Source organism: Sturnus vulgaris, unplaced genomic scaffold (genome assembly GCF_052056855.1).
Source record: "Sturnus vulgaris isolate bStuVul1 unplaced genomic scaffold, bStuVul1.hap1 Scaffold_198, whole genome shotgun sequence".
NCBI classification, from domain to species: domain Eukaryota; kingdom Metazoa; phylum Chordata; class Aves; order Passeriformes; family Sturnidae; genus Sturnus; species Sturnus vulgaris.
The window spans coordinates 3,927,281-3,954,426 of NW_028276185.1; the positions used below are offsets into that span (position 1 = coordinate 3,927,281).

General features: G+C 51.3%; 1 protein-coding gene across 1 annotated transcript in view; it reads left to right on the plus strand.

Moving 5' to 3' along the window:
- Positions 1–13,450: 13,450 nt before the first annotated feature.
- LOC148217908 (uncharacterized) overlaps positions 13,451–27,146 on the plus strand; it is a 70,381-nt gene continuing 56,685 nt past the window's right edge. The window contains exons 1-2 of the mRNA XM_088158326.1: positions 13,451–13,509; positions 16,281–17,452. Coding sequence (XP_088014452.1) covers positions 16,308–17,452 — 1,145 coding nt within the window. The 5' untranslated portion in view covers positions 13,451–13,509; positions 16,281–16,307. The remainder of the gene's footprint in view (positions 13,510–16,280; positions 17,453–27,146) is intronic.

Here is a 27,146-nt window from a genome sequence, read left to right on the forward strand (position 1 = left end):
GGTGGCTCTCCCAGTTCATCCCAGTCTCTCCTGCTGTCCTTACAGCCCTTACCCGTGTCACCACAGTATCTCCCATTTCCTCTCAGTCCACAGCCATTCCATTCCCTGTCCACTCCCCGAGCAGAAACATCTCTCCAACCCCTTCCCCCCACCCAACGGGGATCACCAGGACCACGGATCACCAGGGCTCTGCCCAACGGGGGTCACTGGGGATCATCCAACACCGATCCTCCCATGGGGGATGGAGCTGGAGCAGAGCACAAAGCTCTTCCCACACTCACAGGGCTTCCCTTAGTGGTGCCTCCATTGGTGTCGGGTCAAGTTAGAGCTCTGTGCGAAGCTCTTCCCACACTCAGGACACTCGTAGGGCCTCTCCCCAGTGTGGATGCGCCGGTGGTCAGTGAGATGGGAGTTGCGGTTGAATCCCTTCCCGCAGTCGGGGCAGCGGAAGGGCCTCTCCTCTGTGTGAATCCGCTCATGTCTGAGGAGAGTGGAGCTTCTCTGAAACCTCTTCCCACACTTGGGGTACTCGTAGGGCCTCTCCCCAGTGTGGATGTGCTGGTGTTGTCTCAAGTCGCACCTCCACCCAAAGCTCTTCCCACATTCCAAGCAGGTGTAGGGCCGATCCCCGGCTCACCTGGTGCCGGATCAGGCTGGAGCGCTGTCGGAAGCTCTTCCCGCATTCCCCACATTCATAGGGCTTTTCCCCAGTGTGGACCAGCACATGCTGCATGAGCTGAGAGATCGTTATGAATCCCTTCTCACATTCCCCACATTTGTAGGGCCGTTCCCCAGTGTGGATCCTCTGGTGCCGGATCAGATGGAAGCTCCGGCTGAAACCCTTCCCACATTCCAAGCACTTGTGGGGCTTCTCCCCTCCAGGACACTTCTCCACCAGCTCTGAGCTCTGCCTGCATCTCCAGCCTCCTTTCTGGCTCGAGGAGGGTCTTTGCTCCTCACAGCTCACTAGGCTGGGTTTGCAGCCCCTCGTCCCACGGGATCTCCGGGGCTTTTCTTCCTCCTTCATCTGTTCACACCTTGGGAACGTAAAATTCTGGTTTGGGGAAAAAAACAAGAGGGGATTGCCTTGACTTGCGGGTCCCTCCTTGCCCAAGTGGAAACCAGGAAGTTGTTGAGCATATGATGCCTGTAAGAACCTACAAAATACCAAGATTCAGCCTAAAAATCCTCCAAAACATCATGACACAGATAAAAAACTCCACATAACAGCAAGATTTAGCCAAAACCTCCTCCAAAATATAAGCATTCAGCCCCTGCAAAAAATCCAAAGCACCAACATTTAACCCAGTAACGCCCAGAAACACCAAGATGCACCCCTGTGGAAATCGTGGATCCCCCTCCCCGGTCGCTTGCTGAATGTGGCGAGGGCAATGCTCCTGGGGCTGGGGGCGAGGCTGCAGATACAGGGAGGGGTGGAACCTTGTGCTGCTCCCTGTTTCTGCTCCTCCTCCTCTGTCCCTGCTCTTCCTGATGCTCCTCTTCCTCCTACTAATCCTTCCTAGGCTGAATTTGTAGCCCCGCTTCCTGTGGGGTCCCTGAGACTTTTCCTGCTCCATCCATCCACGCCTTGGGAATGACAAATCCTGGTTTGAAGGAAAACACAAGAGAGCACCTTGGACTGACGGTTCCTCCTTTCAAAGTGCAACTCAGGAAGTCATTGGGCATCTTGTGTCTATAAGAACCCCCAAAACACAACGATTCAGCACAAAAATTATCCAAACATCAAGACACAGATCAAAAACTCCCCAAAAAGCCAGTTTCAGCCCAAATCCCTTCCAAAATATAAAGATTCAGCCCCTGCAAAAAATCAAACCACCAACATTTAGTCCAATAAAGCTCACAAACACCAAGATTCACCCCTGTGAAAATCATGCATGGTCCTCTTCAGTCACCTGCTGCATGTGGGGGGACCAACGCTCCTGGGGCTGGGGCAGAGGCTGCAGATACAGGGAGGAGTGGAACATTGTGCTGCTTCCCATTTCTGACCCTCCTCTGGTGTCCCTACTCTTCCTCACACTCCTCTTCCTCCCATTATTCATCTTTCTCCTGCACAATCCCACCTGCTCCTCCCACGTGCATCGTTTGACCATTTTCTTCTTCAACCCTGCTTCTCCTTCCCTTCTCCTGCTGCCCCCAGGCCCAGCACCCACTGCCGGCTCCCTCTTCCCCCCAAACCCACAGCATCCCAGCGCAGGGGCAGCGATGGAGCTGGGGCAGCTCGGGCTGGGGCAGCGCTGGGCTCTCGGCCGCTCCCGCCCGCACTCGCTCCCCACTGCAGCCGCTGCCGCCACCACAGCGCGGGGGGGCCCGGCCTTGGCGCTCCCCCCCTCCCACCTCCCCAAATTCCCCTGCCGGGGGGCGCTGGGGCCAGGAGACAGACGAGTGACAGATCAGGGGGGCTGGGAACAGTCGGCAGCCAGAGAGCACTGAAAATCTCAGCAGGGACTACAGTGGCATCTTCGGGGACTAAACATGGAAGGGCACCCATGGAGGGTAGAAAGGGAAAGCCACGAAGGAATCCCGGAAAAAGGGATGATGATTCCAAAATATCTCTGAAGGGTACCCTGGGAGCATGTTGAGGGAGTTTGCACATTCTCCCTGAGGAAATCAAGGACATGGACACCCAAGGGGGCAATCAGGGAAGTCCAGAAGAGATTCAGACAACAAGGGATGGATGCTGTTGGTGTGCTGGGAAGGGATTGGGTGAAAGACAGTGTGCAGGAATATGGTTCAGGAAAGAAGAAGCAGGAGCAATCTATGTGGGAAAAAAAAAAAGAAGGATGGTAAAGAGGAGGAAGAGAAAAATGCTGAGGATGGGGATGTTTTTCAGCAGGCTCTCATCCTCAAAAGTTGCCAGCTGCTGCAGATCCTTTGTATCCCCGGTTGCCAGGACAGGCACACAAGGAGGTCAGGATTGCAGGGGGTTTCTCTGTGCGGGGCAGCGGCAGGAGCGGGCGCAGAGGGGCGGCACCGGGAGCACGGGCTGGGGGCCTGTGGGGAGCTGCGGGGCCGGGCCGGGGCTGTGGGGCAGCCGGGGCTCAGCGCCGGGCGCTGCCTGAGCCCAGCACCCCCCGGCAATTGCAGGCCCGGCAGTGGCCCCCGGCCCCCAGGAGGCTGCGGGACGCCCCGGCCGCTGCCCGGCCCCGTGGAGCTGCCGGCCCTGCCCGCCGGGGGGGCCGCGTTTGGACACTGCGGCAGGACAGGCACCGGCTCTGGGATATGGGCTGGCCACGGCAGCCACAGCACAAGGAGCAGCAGGACAAAGGAACAGCTGGGAAATGGGGATCGGACATGCAAGGATCCAGATTAGCTTTTAAGCATTTTCCTTGGGTCACTGCAGAAAGGAATGATTTAGCAGAAAGCTCAGCAGCTGTCAGAGGATGAGCACCCCCAGGCACTGAGGGGGCTGCAGGAGGGGCAGAAGAAGCCCCTGGAGCACTTGGTCACAAAGGCACAGCAGGGGAATGCAAGAAGGGAGGAGGAAAAGGCCAAGGGGAAGGCAAAGGCCATGGCAGAGTTTCTACAGCCCCTGAGGGATGAACCCCAGGGCCCAAGGGGGCCCCAGCACCCAGGGGCTCTCACATCCTTACACCATCTTCAACCAGGTGCCCTCCTCACACTGACACCATTCAGTCCTTGATGGCAAAGATGCTTTCTGGGGATGCCCACTTACACAGGGTGGTAAACTGGATTTTGCCTTTGAGTGCGAACAAGAGGTAGAAGGGAAAATGGAAAAGACATGGACGGTCCTTCTGCAGGGATGCAGGGAAGCACCAGCCTTATTGGGGCAAATCTTGCAGAAAATATTATAAGAATTTATCCCTAGGATTTACCTAGAAATTGGGTTAATGCAGGATGTGGATGACTTTCCCCAGTCAGGAGGACAAGAAGTGGCAGAAGAAGCCTCTGTGAAATGGCTGAATGTTCAGGCTAAAAAGCATTTTTGAGTATTTGAAACAAAACAGGAAATGGTGGAGAAAAGGGTTAAATATTTGGGACATATTTTGACTGAGGGTTTGTGGTGTATTGACCCAGAGAGGGACCAGGGAATCTTAGAAGTAATCCAGGACTAAAAAGCAGGTGCAAGAATTCTGAGCATTAATAGGAAATTTGAGGACCTGGATTGAAGATTCTCTGCTCTAGCCACAACATTTTATGACTTTTTAAACCCAAATATCCTAAATATTGTGGTATGGACAGGAGAAAAGGAAAAAACCTGAGAAAATGAAAAATAACAAAATGATTGGTGCCCCAGCTATGTCTCCTCCAGACTGAGAAAAAGAAATTTGACTTCTATGTGTGTTCTAAGTGTACATTATATTATTGAGTTTTTGCAAATATTAAAATGAATGCTATATGCTGGAAAACATTGCTGTATGAATATAGTTTCTTTTAGTTCTGCAATTAAAAAAACTTATAAATACTTGTGTGATAAATATATTTTTCTTGGAGTATAATGTAAAAATCTTTTGTTCATGTAACAAATTTGGATAATGGTAAAAAAGATAATCAGGAAATTCTTCACATTCCTGGATTATGGGACACCAAAACCCCAGGGAAGGAAAAAATAGTGATTTACAGGTTGGAGGGGAATGATTCAGAATAATGCATGAAGGTCTATGAATATGCAACATGTTGCTGCATTTAGGAAGTGTTTTCTGAGTCAGTGTGTGCCCTTGGCTGAAGGCCAAGCATCCGGCCATTATAACCTTTGGCCAGAGCCAGGGCAGATATTCAATTATCTCCCTTGGAATTGATCTTTGCAATTCCTTACCCTGGGAATTCTCCACCTAGTGCGGGCTGGAGATAAGGGATGTATATTTCAAGCAGTCTGTGGCCAGAATCCTGTCTCTTGTGAAATCTCTGCCACAGGAAGCTGGGCTGGCACAGAGCCTGCCTTGGCACTTTGCTGTTCACAGCATCCACCCAGGACTCTGCCTCTCAATTACACTCACACACTGGGCTGCCTGCGATTCCACTGTTGGAAAGTCTACCAAATTTAAACTTTTTTCACATTTCATTTTACTAGTCAGGCTCGGTTTGCCTTTCTCTCAGGAAAGAAATTTTAAAAGGTATTTTTAAAGGGATGTTGCACCACTCAGGAGAGATGAGTTTAACATCTCAACAGACTGGGAATAGCCCAAAAGATTCCCACAAAGATAACAACATTCAACAAAACATCAAGGAAATATCAGCAAACATCAAGGAACCCCCACCCCAGACACTGCCCCTGGCCCAGATGGAGACACCTGGTCTGGAAAAGGCTGAGAAGGAAATCCAGGAATGTGGATCTAATTAACATCAGAAGAGGAGAAATCTGAGTGCAATAGGAAACCAAACACTAAAAACTACACAACCTGGAAGCAATAAACACTAAACCAATGGATTTCAATGTGTTCAGACTATAAAATTTCAGGAAAAATCTAGTAAAATTCACATCTCATGGAATGATTTTCTCTGCACACCCGGGCTATGTGTGGATGAAATGATTTCTGTTAATAATCCTGACCAGATTCAAGAAATGCCTTAACTCTCTAACACTGAAGATATGGCTGGAGAGTTTTTTATTGTCCCTGCAGTTTCAGTGACAAGATTACACCATGAGAAAAACTTTTCACATTAATCGTACTTTTAGATTGTCAGTTAGGTTTGGGCCAGGGGTGTGACAAGCAATTTTTACTCCTAGAAGAAGAGGTAGAAAAGACTTGATTGCATTGGAATATTTTTCTATATATTTGTGGTGGCTCCTAATGACGGCAGAATTTCAGAATGGATCTTTAGAAGCTCACCTTTAAGTTGCATTTTGCAAACCTAGAAGAGTATTAATGGTGAGGCTTTAACGCATAAACTGTTAATAAAAAATCGTTAAAAAAATAAAAAAGAAAAATAAAGCAGGTTGTGAGGGTGGACGTGTGAATCACCTAAAGGCTGCTCTGGAAGAAAATCCTAGTTCCAGGCAGCCAGGAGAGGAGTTTTAGAAATGCAAATTAACATTGCTCTGGAAAAGTGTGGACAATGCCCCAGGGCCTTCTTGCCAGGGGGAGGAATTTCCCTGAGTCCATCTGCCCCTCACCCCCAGCTCTGCCTGCTTGCACAGATGGAATTTGCACAACTAAAGGCAGAGCCCATAGTGAGGATATCTGACTGCAACAGAAATTGGTTAAGCTGCAAAGGGAAAACAGCAAACGGAGAATATTGAGCAAATTTCATGAAAAAAGCGTGTGTGGGGGGATCATCCCTCTCCCCAAAGCAATGAGGTGTTTTTGCTAGTCCAGAGAAATCACTTGAGAATCCAAACATTTTATCGTTTCATAAGATAAAAGTGTTCAATTGATGCAGCCGTGGCAGGAGGGAGCACCCAAAAAAGGGAAAAAGATGAACGGCCACCAGAACAAATGCTACAACACCATGGACCAGCCCCTGGGATCCCTAACGAATTCATATCAGGACACAGAAAATCCATCCGTAATTTGAGTGGCATAATTAGGTTTAAAAGTATCCCTGAAATAATAACCAAGCAGACAGCTCCAGCTCCTGACCTTCCTGCTGACCAAGCCGCTGAAATGAGGAACGAGACATTTCACCATGGGATGGGATCAGATTATCTACTTACAGATGAAGGAGGAGTTTGTGGAAAATTAAGTGACGCAAACGGCTGTTTGCAAACAGATGATAACCGAAAAGTGCTTAAACAGATAGCAAAGGAAATATGAAAATATCTCGTATTCCGGAGAAAGGATGGGAATGGGACAAATTTTCGTGGTTCCCTGGCAGACCACAGCTTAAACGAATGCTGCTCCTCCTCTGACGTGCTGCAGCAACTCTCAGCTTTTTACCATGCACGACACCTTGCGCCAAAGAGGACACAGGAAAAGAAATTGAGTCAATGGAAATTAAAAGTTAGTAAAGGCAATTCTTGAGAAAATGAGAGAAGGAGGGATTGAAAGCAGTAAGATTAATATCGTAGTAGGAGTGCATATTAAGAGGGACATGCAGTCGGTGGATCGGGAAGTCTGAACCTTCCAAGTATCTCAGCCAGAGGGGAAAGGGACAGGGAGACGCAGACGGGAAAATGAGGATAAAAAGGAGGCTGCGCTTTAGAGAGACCGCATGGCAAATGCCGCATGGCCTCTCTCTTTGTTCATCAATAAAGTCACTTTTACAGGACTCCTCTGTCTCCTGCGGGCACACAAACCTCTGGCCACGGGAATTTTCCCGCACAGCCCCGGGCACAGGGCAGACACCTCTGTGCCACCCACAGCAACCGGGACGAGCCAGCGCTGCTCCGGCACCGGCTCCTGCCGAGGCCCCAGCGGGAAGGAGACCGCGGGCAGCCGCTCCCGCAGCGCCCTCAGCCCAGCGCCAACACGGGCCGGCACCGGCACAACCAACCCGCCAGAGCCCCCTGCCGCCCCCTCGGCCCGCAGCGAGCCCCGAGCCCCCGCACAACCGAGCGCGGCTCCCACCTGCGCTGGGGCCGCCTCCGAGCTCCGCCGCCGCCTGTGGCTGAGGAATTCGATGGGATGTGTTGCCTTAACCTTTCTGACCACTCCCAGCCCATCTATGCCAGCATTCAAGCCCTCAAAGAAGGTGTCAATAAACTTCGGGTAGATAATGGGTACGACTGGCTGAACTGGCTCTTAGGGCACTGCGGACTCACTGGCTGGGTTAGGAATTTAGTTCAAATAGGTTTGTATGTATTAGGCATCATATTATGCATTGTAGTAGTTATTCCTTGTATTTTACAGTGTGTTAAGAATTTAATTGACAAATCGCTTAAGAGTGTATTTTTAGTTAAAAGAAACGGGGGAAATGTGGATATGGGTAATGCAAATGAGACTGATAGTACTGCAGATTTATTCAGCAAATGCAGCCTGACAACGAGGATGCCTGGCAAGAGCAAACAGAGATCTGACTGCGAGAGGACTGGATCAAGTCTGGGTTGTGGGAAATAAGATTTTACTAAATCCAAATGTAAAGTTTGTCTATGTGAGAGTTTGTCTATATAAAGTTTGTCTATGTGATTGCAGGAAAATATTATCAGCCTTCCTGTAAATGGTATATAAGCACATGTAGTGCTCAGTAAAAATTGGATTTTGATCACCATTCAGTGTCCCCGTCTTTCTCTCATCGTCGATAGTTCAAGTACTCCCAGTGGGATCCTGGAAAGAGAATGGTGGCACATCTACTGCCTGCTACCCCCCTCTAGGCAATATTCAACTGTTTCGTTCACAGACTCATCTTCTAGCACTCTTAGTGGGGTCAGCAGAGCCACTTCCCACTGGTGGGGGCAAAGAGCACCCTCTGTGCCTTTGTGGTGGGAGCAGACAGTGTTGTCTCAAAGGAAAGGTCAGAGAGAGACCAAGCTGGACCTCTGCCTCCTGTCCCTCACCCCACAAGGGCAGGAGGGCACAAAACTGAGCACTTTTATTTTTTTTAAGTCCTATCTGTCCCATGGCCTCGACTAGGAGAGGGAAGGATCTCGAAGGAGAGTATTAAAAGGATTTCTTGAGGATCACTGCCAGTGCACAGCACACATGGCATCCCTCACCCCTTACATCATCATGGGATTGAGGGGTAGGAACCAACCACAGCCCTACCCCACTGCTCCAGAAGCCAAAATCTCCATGCAAGCATTTAGTTATGGCCTTCTTAGAGAACCACATTCCCACCCAAATCTTCCCCTCTGCAGCAGCTCATTCCCACAGGAACTGGCAGAGCAGATGGGGTTTGGACATTGGCTGGCTTCCATTGCACTCCTTGCCCTGGAGCTGGCACGGCAGGAGAAGGGCTCTGGTGAACCTTCTCCTCCTCCCATGTAGGCTCTAACCCAGCTGCCAGAACTTCAAGTTCTCAGAGCACTTCTGGGCTCTGAGCAGCGGCCACGGGAGGAGGAGATGCAACTCCAAAGGCAGCAGTTCCCAGGCCCAGCTCCTGCCATCCCCGTGGGGCTGTTCGGTGGTTCAGGAGAGGAAGGGAAGGGCAAGTGCAGGTGGCAGTAGCTCATTTCCGACTGAGAGAGGGAAAGGTAATTTATTCACTTTGAAATCACTGCATTCAAGCTCTGATCTTAACCTGAAAGAGAAGTAGCACCTGCTCGTGTTAAATTTGGGTGAAGAACAACTGTTACATTTGATATGGTAAGCAGTTAAATTATCTGAGGGAAAATGTACAGCAAAAATTAGCATTCACAGAGAGACAGAAAAGAGCAGGAGTTGGCAAAAGGGAGGAGGAAAAGAAAGCACACTCTAAGCCAGTGTTTCACCCACATCCAGGATTTTCTGTTTGTAAGGACTGGAGTCCCCCGAGGTCCCTCCCCCCAATAAACGGGACCGAGGTGAACTGGGAAGCTTTATTGGGAACACTGGAGCAGCTGTGCTTGGGCAGAATGACAGCGGGGCTGGGTGTGGGACACACGACTCCTCTAAAATCAGTGTGGGGATGCGTTGGAGTGAGTAAGTCAAGAGTTTGTCTGAATCCTCCAGAGAGAGATCAGAGTGCACGGATTGAATGAAATTCTTGAGATGGATTGAAATATGTTAAGCCTCTCACACATAAAGCAGAGGTGAAGGTTTAGGTTGTAGAACGAGGGAGCAATAAGTAAGTAAATGGAATAAGTTTTAAGTGCTTTTAGTGAGTAAAAGGTCTTAGAGGCCAGAGAAGTAGTACATGTTCTAGTTGTTATAAATGAGAGACAAAAGTCTCGATATTCAGCAAAATTTAGATTGCTTTATTTGATAAAGAAAGAGCAAGCAACACGCTGGGGAACGTGAGGGGTCACCGCCCACTCCACGCTCCACCGAACCTTGGTTTGCAGCCTCTTCTTATACTGTGGGTTCTCGTTGTACACAAATTCACAAAGCCTTTGGGTGATAATCAGTCACAGATAGCCATCCGGTCCTTCTAGATAAGCACCAGAGAAGTTCTTGGAGTCTGGTCCTTGAGATAGGCAGTATTGATTAGACAAAGGCAGGAAGGGCTTTTTGGGAAGTCCGATTTTGCAAGCGGGTAGCCGATACAACTTATTTGAAAAACATAACATAACATATTATAATGTAAGATAATACAACATAATATAACATAACAAGGTGATTTTAAACAGAATTATTTAATCATATAATTTCCTTTATCTAGTGGCCATGCTTCATTTCAGAGCTTAGTATTCTGGTTTATACAAACCCCAATGCTTTTGTGATTAACACGAATCTTTTGTCAATTATCACACCACTCAAATCCAAAACAGTGGGAACATTCTGACAAGTCTCCAAGAAAATCCTAATGTATTTAACACTAATGCTCCGAAGAAGATCAGATCTTAATCTGTAAACGCATTCCTGGTAGTCAGAGGCCATCTCACTAGTAGAGGGGAGAAGCTTCCTGCAGATGCAAGAGCCTCCTTGGTTTCATGTGAATCTTTCCCACTGCAAAGCATGGGGGGTTCCCCACTGGAACAGGGACAGCGTTCTGGGAACTGACTGTAGGCTGAACACAAGTGGCTCCAGGACACTTCCTGCTGGGACACTTGCCTCTGGGAACAGCTTCTTGGAGAAGTCTGGGCTCCCCTTTTTACTTCCAGGCATTTCCTGCCCATCTGCATCCTCAGGGATGAGGCTGTTTGTCTCATAGCCGTGGCTCTGAGGGAGCAGGGACGCCTGTCCAAAGGGCTGCCTCCCTCTGCACTCTGGCTGCTCTCACCCAGGCTCTGGCAGGAGTGAAGGCTCTTGCAGAAATATCCCAAGGCTGGAGATCTTCCTCACCCTGCTCCTCCACTGCCGATGCCACAGAGTTCCCTGCACATAGGAACATCACCTTTTCTTCTGCAGGAACCTGTTTCAGCACAACACCCAAGGGTCTTCTCCTGTGGCACCACCACAGCATCCTTAAAGCTGTGGACTAGCAAGTGACAGCTCCTGGAAATTGCTGCTGTGTGTCAGGCTGCAGGAAACCCCTTCTAGAATGCCCTTGGTCTCTATTTTTTGCTTTCTGGATTTTCCTGGCCAATCTGCATTGATTGCCAGCGAAAATCGCGAGGGTGCCGCGTGAGCAGCGGCCGAAAGCGCTGAGCGGGGCCATCAAACCCAGCCCAGCAACTCCCGGCGTTCGCCAGCCCAGAGGTGGCGCGGACAGCGCGGCCGAGGGTGGAGAACCAGCCCGGCTGTGCGGGAGGGCTCTCACGTGGGAATGTGGTTCTCTAAGAAGGCCATAACTAAATGCTTGCATGGGGATTTTGGCTTCTGGAGCAGTGGGGTAGGGCTGTGGTTGGTTCCTACCCCTCCATCCCATGATGATGTAAGGGGTGAGGGATGCCATGTGTGCTGTGCACTGGCAGTGATCCTCAAGAAATCCTATGAATCCTCTCTTTCAAACTAGTCAGGCTCAAGGGAAAGATGGGTCCAAAAAAAAAGTGTTCAGTTTTGTGCCCTCCTGCCCTTGTGGGGTGAGGGACAGGAGGCAGAGGTCCAGCTTGGTCTCTCTTTGACCTTTCCTTTGAGACAACACTGTCTGCTCCCACCACAAAGGCACAGAGGGTGCTCTTTGCCCCCACCAGTGGGAAGTGGCTCTGCTGACCCCACCGAGAGTGCTGGAAGATGAGTCTGTGAACAAAACAGTTGAATATTGCCTAGAGGGGGGTAGCAGGCAGTAGATGTGCCACCATTCTCTTTCCAGGACCCCACTGGGAGTACTAGAACAGAGGTCTGTGAGGCTGAGAGGTTGAATATTGCCTGGGAGGGTGGCAGGCACTGGATATGACTCGTCTCATGTGGGCACTGGCCTGGCCTTTCCTGTTTGTGCAGAACAAGCTCACTGTTCACCACGGGTGTTCTCTTTCCAGCACAGATTCTCTGCGTGTTGTTTGCACTGGGAGGGAGATTTCTAGGTTGTCTTTTGTTTCCTCATTAAAGGCGAATGATGGTGGGCAGAGCTCTGCAGAGAGTGAGATGAAGAAAGGAACAGGGTTGGTTGTCCCTAAGAACATGAGAGGAGAGGAACAGTCCCATTGTCCCCCCCTGAGCCTCGCCAGAGGGAAATAACCAAGAAATTGTCCCCAAAGACCGGGTTTTGTGAAGCCTTGTGCTGCCTGCAGGAATGCGGGACCTGTCTTCGAGTATGTCTGTGGGGGAGGGTTGGGGAAGTAAGAAGAACTTCTAGTGACATATTTTAACTAATTGTAGGCATGAACTGTGCCACAGTGTCCCACCCATACTCCCCTCTCCTGTCCCCATCCCCACCGTGTCATGATCCCACAGAGAGACCCACAGGGGGGTCGAGGCCAGGAGGGCTCTAGAAAAGTGCAGTGCACACGTGTGCCAGTGTGCAGAGCTCTGTGTGCACACACAGACACCGAAGTGCACACGTGTGTCAGTGTGCACAGCTGCACACACGGATATTTTCTAGCGTGTCCAGATGTAAGAGTGCCCGTCCCGCTTTGCACAGTGTCCATGTGTGCGGGTGTGCACAGCACTGTTCACATCTGTGCACTGCTGTGTACACGTGTGTGGAGTCTGTGCACAGCTCTGTGCTTGTAGGTGTGCACAGCTCCGCAAGGGTGAGCACGGCTCTGTGTGGGACATCCGTGTGTCAATGACACTGCACGTATTCGTGTGCACGAGCTCTCTAAGGACAACAGGTCTTGTGCTTGTGGGCAGGTGAGCATTAGTGGAGACTGTGCCTAGGTGGGTGTGTGTGTAGCACGGATGTGCTGGGGGGTGTCTGTGCGTGTGTGTGTGTGTCTGTGTGTGTCTGTGTGTGTGTGTCTGTGTGTCTGTGTGTCTGTGTGTGTCTGTGTGTCTGTGTGTGCCCGTCTGTAAGAGCCAAAACGAGCTATGTGGGGCTCCAGACGGCTCTTTAAAATGCTGTTTTTTGTATCCAGATGATACCGCAATTCACAGGTCGTGGAGCCTTTTCAGCCACAGCTGTAGGTTGGTCTGAAGCATCTCTAGTTCTGGTTACAGTGCATTCTATACTTTCCATTACAGAGCATCCTTTACTGTTACCTATAGCCTATCCTTACTACTAACATAACCATATTCATGTTACTATTGTCCAATCACCAAAGGTTAGTATGACACACTTTAAGCTAGAAGTACTTTCTCAGTTTTCTTGCATTGGAAAATTCTGAGATCTTTTCTCTACTTGCCACACCAGCTTTCTTGTTTGTCTGTGAAAATCTTTTTGCTTGTTAAGAACATCTTTTGTTTGAGATGGATTTATCCTTTGCTCTAAGTCACACAAGCCCCGTCCCCCTCGCTCGCTCTTTGTCTCCTGGTGGCGGCGGCCCCGGGGCCGGGCTCTCCCCGGCACTGCCCAATCAGCGCGCGAATTCGAGGAGTGACAGCGGAATCAGCCAATCGCCGCGAGGGGCGGGCTCTGCACGCGGCACGGACTCTGCTCCCTTTGCCCGAGCTCCGCCATTTCTCGGAAACCTCGCCTGAGGAGCGGGCGAGGGGCCAAGGAACCGCTGCTGCCCTGAACCGCCGGGAGCTCGGGGTGAGCGGGAGCTGAGGGCGCTGGGAGCTGGGGGTGAGTCCGGGATGGAGCCCAGACCCACCTGCAGCCTCGGCAGGAGCCGGTGCCGGAGCAGCGCTGGCTCGTCCCGGTTGCTGTGGGTAGCACAGAAGTAGCTGCCCTTGTCTCTGGGGCTCTACGGGATAATTCACGTGGCGAGAGGTTTGTGTGCACAAAAGAGACAGAGGAGTCCTGTAAAAGTCACTTTTTTCATGAACAAGGGGAGAGGCCATGCGGCATTTGCCATGCGGTCTCTGAAACGCAGCCGCCTTTTTATCCTCATTTTCCCGGCCGGATCTCCCTCTCCCTTTCCCCACTGCCTGAGGTACTTGGAAGGTTCAGACTTCGCGATCCGCCTACTTCATGCCCTCGTTAATATGCACCCCTCCTTTTGTATAACATCCGATATTCCCGGCTCTGTTAAGTGTTTCTCCTTCTCGAAGTTCAGGAATTGAGAAGGATCTTGGCTGAGCAGTTGTCCGTACCAATTAATTTTCTGAAAATGATGGTTTGTCTTGTTACTTCCTTTTGTACAAATTCCTGGCCCTGTCTCCAGGCACATTCATCTTACTCTGTTCAAACCCTCTTCTCATTTTCTCAATAATTATCTTTACTAACTTTATTACCATTGACTTAGTCTCTTTTCCTGGATCCTCTTTGATTTTGGGATTATTCTCAGTGACCTCATTCCCTGTCCTTTTGTAGCCGTTTCTGGATCAGGAGGCCTGGCTGCCACCTGCGTCCCCTTGCTCACCTGCTGAATGAGCTGCACTCAGTGCATGGTAAAAAGATGAGAGTTGCTGCAGCACATCAGAGGAGGAACAGCATTCGTTTAACCCATGGTCTGCCAGGGAACCACGAAAATGTGTCCCGTTCCCATCCTTTCTACATTTGGATTGGAATATGAGCTGTTTTCTTCTTTCCTTTGTTATCTGTTTCACCACTTTTTGGTTATCATCTGTTTGCAAATAGCAGTTTCAATCATTTAATTTTCCACAAACTCCTCTCCTTCTTTTAATAGATAATCTGATTCTATCCCATGGTGACATGTCTCATTCTTCATTTCCTTGGATTGGTGGGCAGTAAAGTCAGGAGCTGGAGCTGTCTGTTTAGTTATTATTTCGAGGACAGTTTTTAACCTAATTATGCCACTCAAATTATGGATGGATTTTTTTTGTCTCCTGGTACGAAATCATTAGGGCTTCCAGGGGCTGGTCCGTGGTGTTGTAGGATTTGTTCTGGTGGCCGTTCATCTTTTTCCCATTTTTGGGTGCTCCCTCCAGCCAGGGCTGCATCAATTGACCACTTTTCTCTAAATAATCATCAAATACTTGGATTCCCAACTGATTTCTCTGAACAGTGACAGCACATGTTGGACTGGGGAGAGGGATTATTCCCCCCTCCCACATTTTTCATGAAGTTTTCACAACGTTTTCCTTTGCTGTTTCTCTTTGCAGCTTAACCAATTTCTGTTGCAGTCAGATATCCTCACTATGGGCTCTGCCTTTAGTTGTGCAAATTCCATCTGTGCAAGCAGGCAGAGCTTGGGGTGAGGGGCAGAGGAAATCAGCGAAATTCCTCTCCCAGGGAACAAGACCCTGGTACATGGTGCACAATTTCCCCTATCAGTGTTAATTTGCATTTCTAAAGCTCCTCTCCTGGCTGTGCCTGGATCCAATGCTTCTATTCCAGAGCAGTCATTGGGTGATCCACAAGTGCACCCCCCACAATCTGCATTATTTTTTGCCATTTTTTTTTCCTTTTTAACAATATTTCTTAAATGTTTATGCATTGAAGCATCACCTTTAAAGCTTTTCTGGTATTGCAAAATCCACCCTAAACGTGAACATGGAAAAACCCATATGGAAATGTTGCCATCATTAAGAGCCATTCAAAAATATACACAAAAATTTCCAATGCAATCAAGATTTTCCTACTTCTTCTCCAAGGAGTAAAAATTGCTTGTCACATCCTTGGCCCAAACCTAACTGACAACACAAAAGTAGGATTATTCTCCACTAGATGGAGAATTACCAGGGTAAAAAATTTCACACACCAATTCCAAGGGAGATAATGGAATATCTGCCCTGGATCTGGCACTTTTTCTGGCCAAAGCCAATGGCAAAAGCCGTAGCCATGGCATCTTGGCTTCTATCACCAGCTTCCAAAGGTGTTTCTTTATTTCCTGTTTGTTCTTTCAACCTGACCTGAGCTCTGGGGGTGCAAGGGCTTGTGAAGGTCCCATTGTATTCCTAAAGCAGCCATGGATGCACGTGGGAGGAGCAGGTGGGATTGTGCAGGAGAAAGAGGAATAATAGGAGGAAGAGTAGGGACACAGGAGTAGGAAGAGAAGAAACAGGAAGGAGCACAAGGTTCCCCCCTCCCTGTATCTGCAGCCTCTCCCCAGGCCTCAGGAGCATTGTCCCCATCACATGCAGCAGGTGACCGGAGAGGGGGATCCATGATTTTCACATGGGTTAATCTTGGTATTTCTGAGCTTTATTTGGCTAAATGTTGGTGCTTTGGTTTTTTGCAGCAGTTGAATCTTTCTATTTTGGAGAGGGTTTTGGCTAAATCTTGGTGTTTGTGGGGGTTTTGATCTGCGTCATGATGTTTGGAGGATTTTTGGTTTGAATCTTGGTGTTTTGGAGGTTCTTACAGACACAAGATGCCCAATGAGTTCCTGAGTTGCACTTGGACAAGGAGGAACACCCAGCCCAACACACTCTTCTCTTGTTTTTTCCCCAAACCAGGATTTGTCATTCCCAAGGCATTGGCAGATGGAGGAGGAAAAGCCCCGGAGATCCCTCTTGAGGAGGGGCTGCAAACCCAGCCCAGGGAGCTGCGAGGAGGAAAGACCCTCCCTGAGCCGGGAAGGCGGCCGGAGATGCAGGCAGAGCTCAGAGCTGGTGGAGAAGCCTCCTGGAGGGGAGAAGCCCCACGAGTGCTCGGAATGTGGGAAGGGTTTCAGGTACAGCTCCCAGCTGATCCAGCACCAGAGGATCCACACTGGCGAAAAGCCCTATGAGTGTGGGGAATGTGGGAAGGGATTCATCAACAGCTCCAGCCTGATCCGGCACCAGAGAGTCCACACTGGGGAAAAGCCCTATGAGTGTGGGGATTGTGGGAAGAGCTTCAGGAACAGCTCCAACCTGCGCCAGCACCAGATGATCCACACTGGGGAAAAGCCTTACGAGTGTGGGGAATGTGGGAAGGGATTCAGAGACAGCTTCTGCCTGATCCGGCACCAGATGATCCACACAGAGGAAGGGCCCTACGAGTGTGGGGAATGTGGGAAGAGCTTCACCGACAGCTCCAGCCTGATCCGGCACCAGGTGATCCACACTGGGGAAAAGCCCTACCAGTGTGGGCAATGTGGGAAGAGTTTCAACTACAGCTCCAGCCTGATCCGGCACCAGGTGATCCACACAGGGGAAGGGCCCTACAGCTGCTTGGAATGTGGGAAGAGCTTTGGGTGGAGCTCCGGCCTGATAAACCACCGGCGCACCCACACTGGGGAGAGGCCCTACGAGTGTCCCCAGTGTGGGAAGAGGTTTCAGAGAAGCTCCACTCTCGTCAGACATGAGCGGATTCACACAGATGAGAGGCCCTTCCGCTGCCCCGACTGCGGAAAGAGATTCAACCGCAACTCCACCCTCACTCTCCACCGGCGCATCCACACTGGGGAGAGGCCCTACAAGTGTCCCAAGTGTGGGAAGAGGTTTCAGACCACCTTTAATCTCCTCGTACATGAGCGGATTCACACAGAGGAGAGGCCATTCTCCTGCCCTGACTGCGGGAAGGGATTCAAGCAGAACTCCACCCTCACTGTCCACCGGCGCATCCACACTGGGGAGAGGCCCTACGAGTGTCCTGAGTGTGGGAAGAGCTTCTCCAGGAGCTCAACCTTGACCCAACACCAACGGAGTCACCACTAAGGGAAGCCCTGTGAGTGCCCCGAGTGTGGGAAGAGCTTCGTGCTCTGCTCCAGCTCCATCCCCCATGGGAGGATCGGTGTTGGATGATCCCCAGTGACCCCCGTTGGGCAGAGCTCTGGTGATCCCTGTTGGATAGGGGAAAGGGGTTGGAGAGATTTCTTTCCCTTCTCCTTGTGCTGCTGTGATTTGGTTATAATAAATTCCCTCGCTGTGCCCAGGCTGGCTCTGTTGTTCCCGTGCCGGTGCTCGGGGCGGGATCTCTCCTGTTCCTTCTCTCAACTCCCGGGGCTGTCCTCAGCCAATCAGAGAATGCGATGAAGAAGATTCAGCCAATGAGAGAGAGCAGCTGTGATGACTCACCGGTTGCCGGGCAGACTCACAGCACCCAGTGTTCCCCACCTGGGCAGGTGTAAGGGTCGGTCCGAAATTCCCCTCGATTTTGCCTCCCGACCGTCGCAAGGAGACCTCGAGGACCCCACCCAGGCTGACTCTGGACAATGGTTTACTGGCCGGGCCAAGGTGGATGCTCATGACTGTGTGCTGGTGTATTGTGTTCACTGGACCGTGCTGTCGTGGCACCAACCAGAGACTGTGTTGTACCAACTGAGGACTGCTTGTCCGTACTTGTCTCCTGCAGCACCACACAATGGTCCATAAAACTTCCCACCTCTTGGCCAGAGGCCACTCGCTTTGGAGAAGGGCTATAAAAGAGCGACCCTCTGGGAAAGACCCTTTGAGATCTCTCCACTGATGAAGACCCCCTGGAGAAGACCCCTGAGATCTCCCCACGGACGAAGACTCGTCTATCGGATGACCCGTGAGGACGCCCGTCTCATCTGTTGGTAGCTATTCTCCCATCCCTTCCTTTCCTTCCCCTTTCCCTATACTTTGTTTCCTATACCTCTCCCCTTTACCGTAACTGAATTGTTGGCATTTGATGAAATGCATTGCTGTTGTTGAATAAACTGATTTTCTGCTGTTGAATAAACTGATTTTGTCCCCTGCATTTTGCCTGTTTGCACCTTTGAGATCAAAAGAACCATCACGACCCCCACTCTGCATTAATAGCGGATGGTGACAGCAGGGTCTGCAGCGGCTGCTGGGACAGGAGCTTTGTGGGCAGAGAAAAGGGGGTAACACTGAGCCAGGGTTCCCCAGGGGGAGCACACAGGCTCTGGAGGAGGGGGCCCACGACTCGTTAGGACCCCCTCTCACCTTCTTGCACAGGTAGAAGCCGAACTCCAGTGCCAGGAAGATGAAGCCCAGCACGGAGTCCCCAATCCCAATCAGCACCTTGGTGTCGACGGTGTCTGGCAACATCTCTGGGGGTTCACAAGGGTCAGAACCCCCCCAGACCTGTCACAGATACCCGAAACCCCTCTAAGCACCCTCCCAATTGCCTCCAGCCCACGTAGGACCCCTTAAAATCTCCTCCCAGTCTCTTTCCAGCACGACCAACCTCATTCCAACCCCTGCTTTTCCATTCCTGATCTTCCATCCCCTCCAGGCTCACTCAAATCCCTCCCAGTTACACCCAGCATCCCCAGACTCCCTCCCAGTGCCCACCAGGACCCCCGGAACCCCATCCCACCCTCCCCAACATCCTTCAGACTCCTCAGCCATTCTAGAACCCCCAGCCTTACTCCCAGTTTAAACCAGGCTATCTTAAACTCTCTCCCAGTTACTCCCAGCACACCTCAATTCCCCTACCAGTCCCCCCAATACCTCCCTCACTCCCCCCACACTGTGGGGTCCGGGCCGTGCCCCAGTGCCGGCTCAGGGGGTGCTCCAGGCTGACGTGCTCCACCTGGAGCTGGAGCTGAGCCCGTGCCGGGGGGGGTTTCCAGCAGCACCAGGAGCTGGTAGAAATCCAGTCTCTGTTGGGGACCAGGTCGGTGGCCACCACGTGTCCCGAGAGCTCCTGCTGGTCCTGGAACCATCTCAGCTGGATGTCGGCAGGGTAGAAACCCATCAGGGAGCAGAGCAGGCAGCCGGGGCCAGCGACCCCATCCCCAACAAAGCTCCCACTCCAGCTCTGTCCCTGCCTGGGACTTGCCCACAGCTCCCCAAGGCCCTTGTCCCCATACAGGGTCTCTGCAATGCCCTGGCCTTTGCCCAAGCCAGCACTGGCCCTGAGCAGGATGTGCCCATCCCAAGGAATATGGGGAAGTTGGCACTTCTCCTAGAGCAGCCACTGGGATCTAATTGGACAAGCAGAGGTGCCCAGTCAGGGGAGGGATGTTGGTCCTGTCAGAATCTCTGATAAGCCCTGTTTACCCAGGGCCTGAAGCACCAGGAAGACATTCAGACATCTTGGGCATCCAAGAAGTGAAAATCCCCTGAGAAGTGGTTCCTGAGAGCTGTCCATGGCTGTGATTCCCTCGCTACCTGTTTTCTCCCAGAGCTTTCCCCGTGGGACAGCCCAGAGCTGTGGAAATAATGGGTGGTGTGGATGTGGGAAGTGCCACACCTGAACAATTCCTCAAGCTTCAGCCTTGTCTTGAGGTGATAATTTCCCAGTTCTCTCCAGTGTCTCCAGTGCCTGGAGATCCAAATCACCTGGCTATTTCCCAGGTTCATGACACCTCTGTCCTATCATATCCCAATTTTCCAATATTCCAGAGTCTCGTTGTCCCAAGAAGAGGGGGTCAGTCCATCTCCTGTTTCTCCGTGGGGCAGGAGGATGAACAGTGGCAATTCTGCTCAGACCCACTGGGTGAGTGGCTGGGGTCAGCTCTGGGGTGTCTGGAAGGAAAAACCCTTGGAGAGGAGGGGTACCGGGAGATGGGGGGTGTGGGGCTGGGGGCTGTTGGAGGATGGATTGTGTTGGAGTGGGGGTGTCCCCACAGGGTCCCCAGCTGCCTTTGGATCCCTGCCTGCCCCCCTCGGCCCCCCGGGTGCCCGGTCCCCTCCAGGGGCAGCTGCCCCGTGCAGGAAGCTGCAGGGATGCGGGGAGCGGGGCTGGATCCGTGCCACAGGCGGGATGGACTCTGTGCCAGGGCTGGGCTTGTGGCCAGGGCTGGGCTTGTGGCCAGGGCTGGGGGCTGTGCCAAGCCGGGCTTTGGCCTGGGGGCTGTCAGGGAGGGCGCAGGGAGGAGTCCCGGCAGGGATAAAGGTGCTCCTGCCCTGCTGCAGCCTCAGCCAGCGCTGCCCAGTGCGAGAGGAAGATGAAGGTGGCTGTGCTCAGCGTGGCCCTGCTCTTCTCCATCCTGCTGTGCCCCCCGGCACAGGCCAAGGTGAGGCACCAGCCAAACGCTGTCCCCACACCCTGCCCTTTGTCCCCTCCCGTCCCACCCTTTGGATTCCTTGAGGAATTCCGTCCCTGCTCCCTCCTCTGTGTCTTCTCCAGGGTCCTCAAACGCCTCCCATTGACCATTCCCGAAGCCTTTTCTTCCATGTCCCCCCCCCCGCAATAATTTCCTTTTCTCCCTGGCTACTGCAGCAGGGTCCCCTTCAACAATGCCCTGACTCATGCCCCCTTCCCAAATCCTCACTCGGTCCTGTCGCTTTTGTCCCCACCCATCCTCGTTCTTCTGTCCCCACCCAGCCCCTCCCTTGCATTCCCATGTCCCTACCCTGCAATTCCTTTCTCCTCCCCTGTACCTCACACCGAGCCCCTTCCCCAGACCCAGCCCAGTCCCTTGGGCCCTCCATTGACCCCAGTTCAGTGTCTTTGGCTCTCCCTCCACCTCAAACAGATCTCCTTGGAGGCCCTGAATTCCCACCCCATCACCTCCACCCTGCTCCCTGTCCCCCCACAGCCCCACTGGATCTAATCCAGGTTAAAGTTTTGTTCTTGTTTCCCAGGCGCTCCTGGAAGGAACCCAAGATGATCTGCGGGAGGTGAGTGGGGTGCTGGGATTGGAGGGCATTCCCTCTGGGAATTTGGGGACAGTTGTGTCCCCCCATCCTTTGCTGGCACCGGGGCCATCCCAGTGCCCAGCGAGGTCTCCTGGTCTCTCTGCAGATTGATGTAGACGATGTCGCGATCCTGGAGACGCCCCTGGTGGGTACCACGAGTTCTGGCAGTGTCAGACCCTCCCGTTGCATGGCCACCACACCCCAGACCATCCCAGTTTGTCCCAGCACAGCCCAGTGAACCCCAACTGACACCCCAGACAACTCCCCTGCCCCACAGATCCTCCCCAGAGCGCCCCTTTCCCAGGCCCCCATTGCATTCCCATCCCTGTTCCCCCAGCACCCCCCTGGGTGACCCAGGACGCAGCCCCTGCCCCAGCTGTGCCTCTTGGCAGGACCCCAGGGCTTCTGGGCAGGAGCACAGCAGCTTCTGCCCCCCATTTCTCCACACAGGCCCCTTTCCCAAGGACCCCTGTGCTTTTCCCCACCTCCCAGTGCAGCCCAGTGCCCCCAGTGTGTCTCTAATGCTGTGTTTGTCCCCAGCCCCCTCTTGTTGAGAAGCTGGAGGCTGTTCTGCGGCAGAAGCGCCTGGCTGCCTCTCTGGGTGTCTAGGTGAGCCGTGCCTGCAGGGAAAGGGGTGGGGACAGGGCCCCTCTCATTTCCCAGTGGGCACCAGAGGTCACCTTCTAGGTTTTGATTTTTAGGATTGCAAGCTGTGGGGACACCGGTGTCCTGATCCCCTCTGGTGGCATGAGGAGATGATCATCCCTGGAGGAACCCCCTGAACCCTTTGAGCCCAGGGCCATTTCCCCTGAATAATCAATAAACCCTTTGAGCAAAGCTTTGCTCTGTGTCCGTGTGTATTTTACAAACAAAAACTGCCCAAATCTCCAAGAGGTTTCCCCCAGAGGTGTTGTCTTGTCCCTGTGTCCATCTGCACATCCTGTCACTCTGTCACTGTCACCTCCCCACATCTCTGACCCTGCTGGCACCTCCCAGATTGGCACTGAACTCCTCCCTCCCACTCCCCACCATCAGGAATGACCATGGGAGGGAGCTCAGACCAGGAACACCCAGGCCAGGCATGGATAAGGAGCACCTGGCAGAGGCAGGGAGAATCCCCCATTCCAGGGGGTTGTGGGGTGCAAGGGGGGCACCTGTGTCCCCTCCCAGCCCCAGGGCTACAAACCAGGGAGGAGATGCCTCTGCTGCCTCAGCTCAATCACTTCCCTCTGGCCAAGTCTCCAGCTGCAGCACAACCTCTAGAGGAGACTTTCCACAAGGAAGACAGAAGGAAGGAATTGTTTCTTCCCTCTCCCTCATCCCTCCCCCTCCTGCTGATTTTCTTGTTATCTCTTATCAAAACCAACAGAAAAGCGTCTGCAATGAGGTGTTTCTGAAGGTTGGTTCATAAACAAGGCCAAAGGAAGGATTTCAGCCAGGGCAAAAGTGAGAAAAGTGGGATTTGGTCAGGTAGTTTAAAACATGAGAATTTCTAAACACTGGAAATCCAGAGGCTGCTAATGCAGAGTTTGCAGTAGGAATGGTCCATTATCCATTATCCTCCCTCTTTCCACTGCTCATTTGTCACATCCCAACTCCACAAGAGCAGATTATGGAAAGCAGACCTGCAGGGAGTGGTGGAGGCTTAAACCCAGAGAGAGGAAGAAAAAGTGAAAGCAGGAAAGAAAATAATTCCAGTTTTTTTCTTGATCATAACTGTTGGAACCCTGGACACTGAGAGTTTTAGACTTTCTGTGCTGACAGATACTGACCCACAAGAAAACACTGCTTTTGACCTGAGGCTGTGGAGAAGGCTTCCAAAACTGAATGATAAAACTGGGATCACTGGTGTGAAGTTTGAATAGAAGTGTGTAATATCACATGGTGGAAATTTTGGTATTTAGGGTTTTAGAATATAGTAATATGTAGAAGGCAAGAGGGAGGTTTTAGGGAGGAGGTTTCTTTCTTCTTCACCTTCTTTTTCATGGGTCTAGGTGGGATCTTGTTTAATTGGACTGGAAATTCCGTATTGCAAGTCACAGGTGATTGGTTATTGGGTTAAAAGTAAAAATAATTTAGATGTTTGTTCTTAATTGGACAGTTAGGCCTTAAAAGGCCTTGTAAAGACAGAGATACATCACCATTTTTAGCTTGTTACCTAGACGTGCTGTAGAATTCACTGTAATTTAGATAAAAATTAATAAACATCTGAGTCTGAACACAACATACTGTCTCTTGAGCTTTTAATTCTAACTCTGGCAGAGGAGAAAAAAGAAGATAAAATGCAATATAAACAACCAGAAATAACTCTCTCCTCTGTATGCATTATCCAGATGATGAGGCATGTTTCTCGTTTTTAATGCCAAATGCCATTACTTTGGAAATTGTTCCTGGATTAGAACCAACCACAGGCCAATAACTGACCCAGTTTGGCTCCTGTATCAGAAATCATTAAACCAAGATGTGTTCCCCTGCAGCCGAGAAGGCAGTTTGATTCCTTTTGTTCTGCTTTTGTCCTGAGTTCGTGACTTCAGATGAACTGGAAGGGTCCTGGCACCACAGAATGTGGCTGCAGTGACAAGAATCAAAGCTCCAAGTCAGCATTAAATGCACTCGATCCACAGCTCCCATGGCCCAGCAGCAATTCCTGCCCCTGCCCCCTGCTCTGGGTCAGCCTGACGGGCTCGGCTCTGGTGTGCAGGGCTGGCTCCTGCAGGACACAGCGCTCGGAGCCGCTCTGTGTCCCGCAGCTTCGGCATCTCCGGCGCCGCTCCATTCCCGCTCCGCCGCCGTTCCCTTCGGCATCTCCAGCACTGCTCCCAGAACAGCTGCCAGGCCTGTTCCACTCTTTATCCACCCATTTGCCATTGATGCTCCACTGAATCACAGAAACACAGAATTTGTGTTGTAAAAGACATTTGAGATCATCCTGTCCAACCGATGACCTAACACCACCTTGTCACCAGACCATGGCACTGAGTGCCACATCCAGTCTTTCCTTAAACACTTCCAGGGACGGTGACTGTTGGATCCCAGAAACCTGGGAGTTTTGAAGTTTTGGTACTTTCTGACACTGACCCCCAGGAGAACACTGCTTTTGACTTGAGGCCTTGGAGAAGGCTTCCAAATTTGAATGATAGAGTTGGAGTCATGGGTTTGCTATTGGAATTAAAGTGTGTGATTTCACATGGTGAAGTGTTTGGAATTTGGGGTTTTTAGAATATAGTAAGAAGTATGGAACAAGATGGAAGGTTTTAAGTGTTGTCTCTTTCTGTCTTCTTCCTTCGTCTTCATGGTTTCAGGTAGTAGATTCTGCTTGGGCAGTTAATGCTGCACAGTGGGTCACAGGAGTTTGATTATTTAGTGAAAAGTATAAATAATATAGGTGTTAGTTCTTTATTGAACTTTTTAACTTTAAAAAACCTTGTAACTAGCTTGATATGCCTCCATTTTGCTGGCTTTTAGCTGGTGGCTAGACTTGTTGCAGAACTCTCTGTACTTTAATTAAGATTTATCAAACAACCAAGCCCAAACTCCAGAAAATTCACCTCCTTCATGTTTTTAATCTTGACTCTGAGTAAAAACAAGAGAAAATGAAGACATGGTACTAATGAGGTGGTGCAGTTACCCCATTTACAAGTGACTCCATCACTTCCCTGGGCAGCCCATTCCAATGCCCAATCTACCTTTTCTGTGAATAAATTCTTTCTAATGTTCAGGATAAACCTTCCTTTGGTGCAGTTAAGGCTGTGTCCTCTTGTCCTGTCCCTGTTCCCTAAGAGAAGAGCCCGACCCCCACCAGGCTGCACCCTCCTGTCAGGGAGTTGTAGAGAGTGATGAGGTCTCCCCTGAGCCTCCTCTTCCTCAGGATAAACATTCCCAGCTCCCTCAGCTGCTCCTCACAGGACTTGTGTTCCACAGCTTCTCCCCTGTTGTTCCACAGCCACTGCTCCTGTTCCAGTGCAGCTGCAACCCCTCCAGTGGTGCTGCTCCCACTCCAGTGCTGCTTGTCTGTGACAATGAGGGGACACATGGAACTCTGGGTCCCTTGTGACACTGAGGGCACACATGACACTTTGGGGCCATTGTGACATTGAGGGGACATGGAACACTGGGGCGACTGTGTCACTGCAGAGCCTCCTGGAAGCGTGGGGCATTGTGTCACTGAGGGGAAACATGCAACCGTTGGGCCATTGTGACATGGCAGGGTGTCTTGGAGCTATGGGACCATGGTGACACTGAGGGGACACATGGAACTGTGGGGTCATTGTGACACTGAGGGGACACATGAAACAATGGGCCATTCTGACACTGAGAGGATACATGGAACCGTGGGGCCATTGTGACACTGAGGGGACACATGGAATTGTGGGGCTATTGTGACATTGAGGGCACACATGGAACCCTGGGCCCAAAGCGACACTCAGGGGACACACGAAACCGTGCGGATATTGTGACAATGAGGGGACACATGAAAGCCTGAGACCATTGTGTCACTGAGGGGAAACGTGGAACCTTGAGGCCATTGTGACATGAGGGGACACACTGAACTGTCGGGCAATTGTGATACAGCAGGGGCTCGTGGAACCATGGGTCCATGGTGACACTGAGGGGACACATGGAACTGTGGGGCCATTGTGACACTGAGGGGACACATGGAACCATGGGACCATTGTGACATGGCAGGGTCTCTTGGAACCGTGGGACCATGGAGATAGTGAAGGGACACATGGGACCCTGGGCCATTGTGACACTAATGGGACACGTGGAACTTTGGGGATATTGTAACTTTGAGGGGACACATGGAACCATGGGGCCATTGTGACATTCAGGGTACACATGGAACTGTGAGACATTGTGACACTTCAGGGCCTCTTGAAACTGTGGGACCATTGTGACACTGAGAGGTCACATGGCACGCTGGCACTATTGTGCCACTGAGGGGACACATGGAACTGTGGGGCCATTGTGACACTGCAGGGCCTCCTGGAACTGAATGGACATTGTGACATTGAGGGGACATGTGGGACTGTGGGGCCATTGTGACACTCAGGGGTCACATGGAACCGTGGGGCCATGGTGACACTCCAGTGTCCTGTGGAATCCAGAGGCCCCTGTGATTCTGCAGGGCCTCATGGAACCAAGGATCCATTGTGATCCCACAAGACCTTGTCGTTCTCTGCAACTTCATGGAACTGAGGGGACACTGTGACACTGTGGGGTCTCTTGAATCCAAGAAGCCATTGTGACACATTCAGGATTTGAGGAAAGAAAGTGACTCTGTGACACTTTGGGGTCTTGTGGAATCCAGAGGCCCTTATAGTTCTGTGGGGCCTCATGGGACCAAGAATCCTTTGTGATATTTTGGGGCTTCAGGGAATGAAAGGGATCCTGTGACACTGTGGGGTCTCATGGAATCCAGAGGCCCCTATGGTTCTGCAGGGATTTTTGGAACCAAGCAGCCATTGTGATGCCTCAGGGCCTTATGGTGTCCAGAGATCATTATGACATTGTGGGGTCTCCTGGAATGAAGGATCCATTTTGACTTTACAGGGCCTCATGGAGCCAAGGGTGACAACACGAGACCTCACAACAGAAAGGTGGGACCCTCTGTGCTGGTTTTGCACATTTGACATTTTGTGAGGAGGGAAGAAGCCACCCCCAGAAATTTATTTTTTTTTTTTGGACAGGAGCTGCTAAGAGCTTCCTCTATGTCTGACAAAATCTAATCAGTGATTAGTTTTGACAACTGACAACCTGTTAAACCACTGAAAAAGCTGTGCAGCCACAGCGGCCACACTGTTCTGGCTGGGCCCCCTA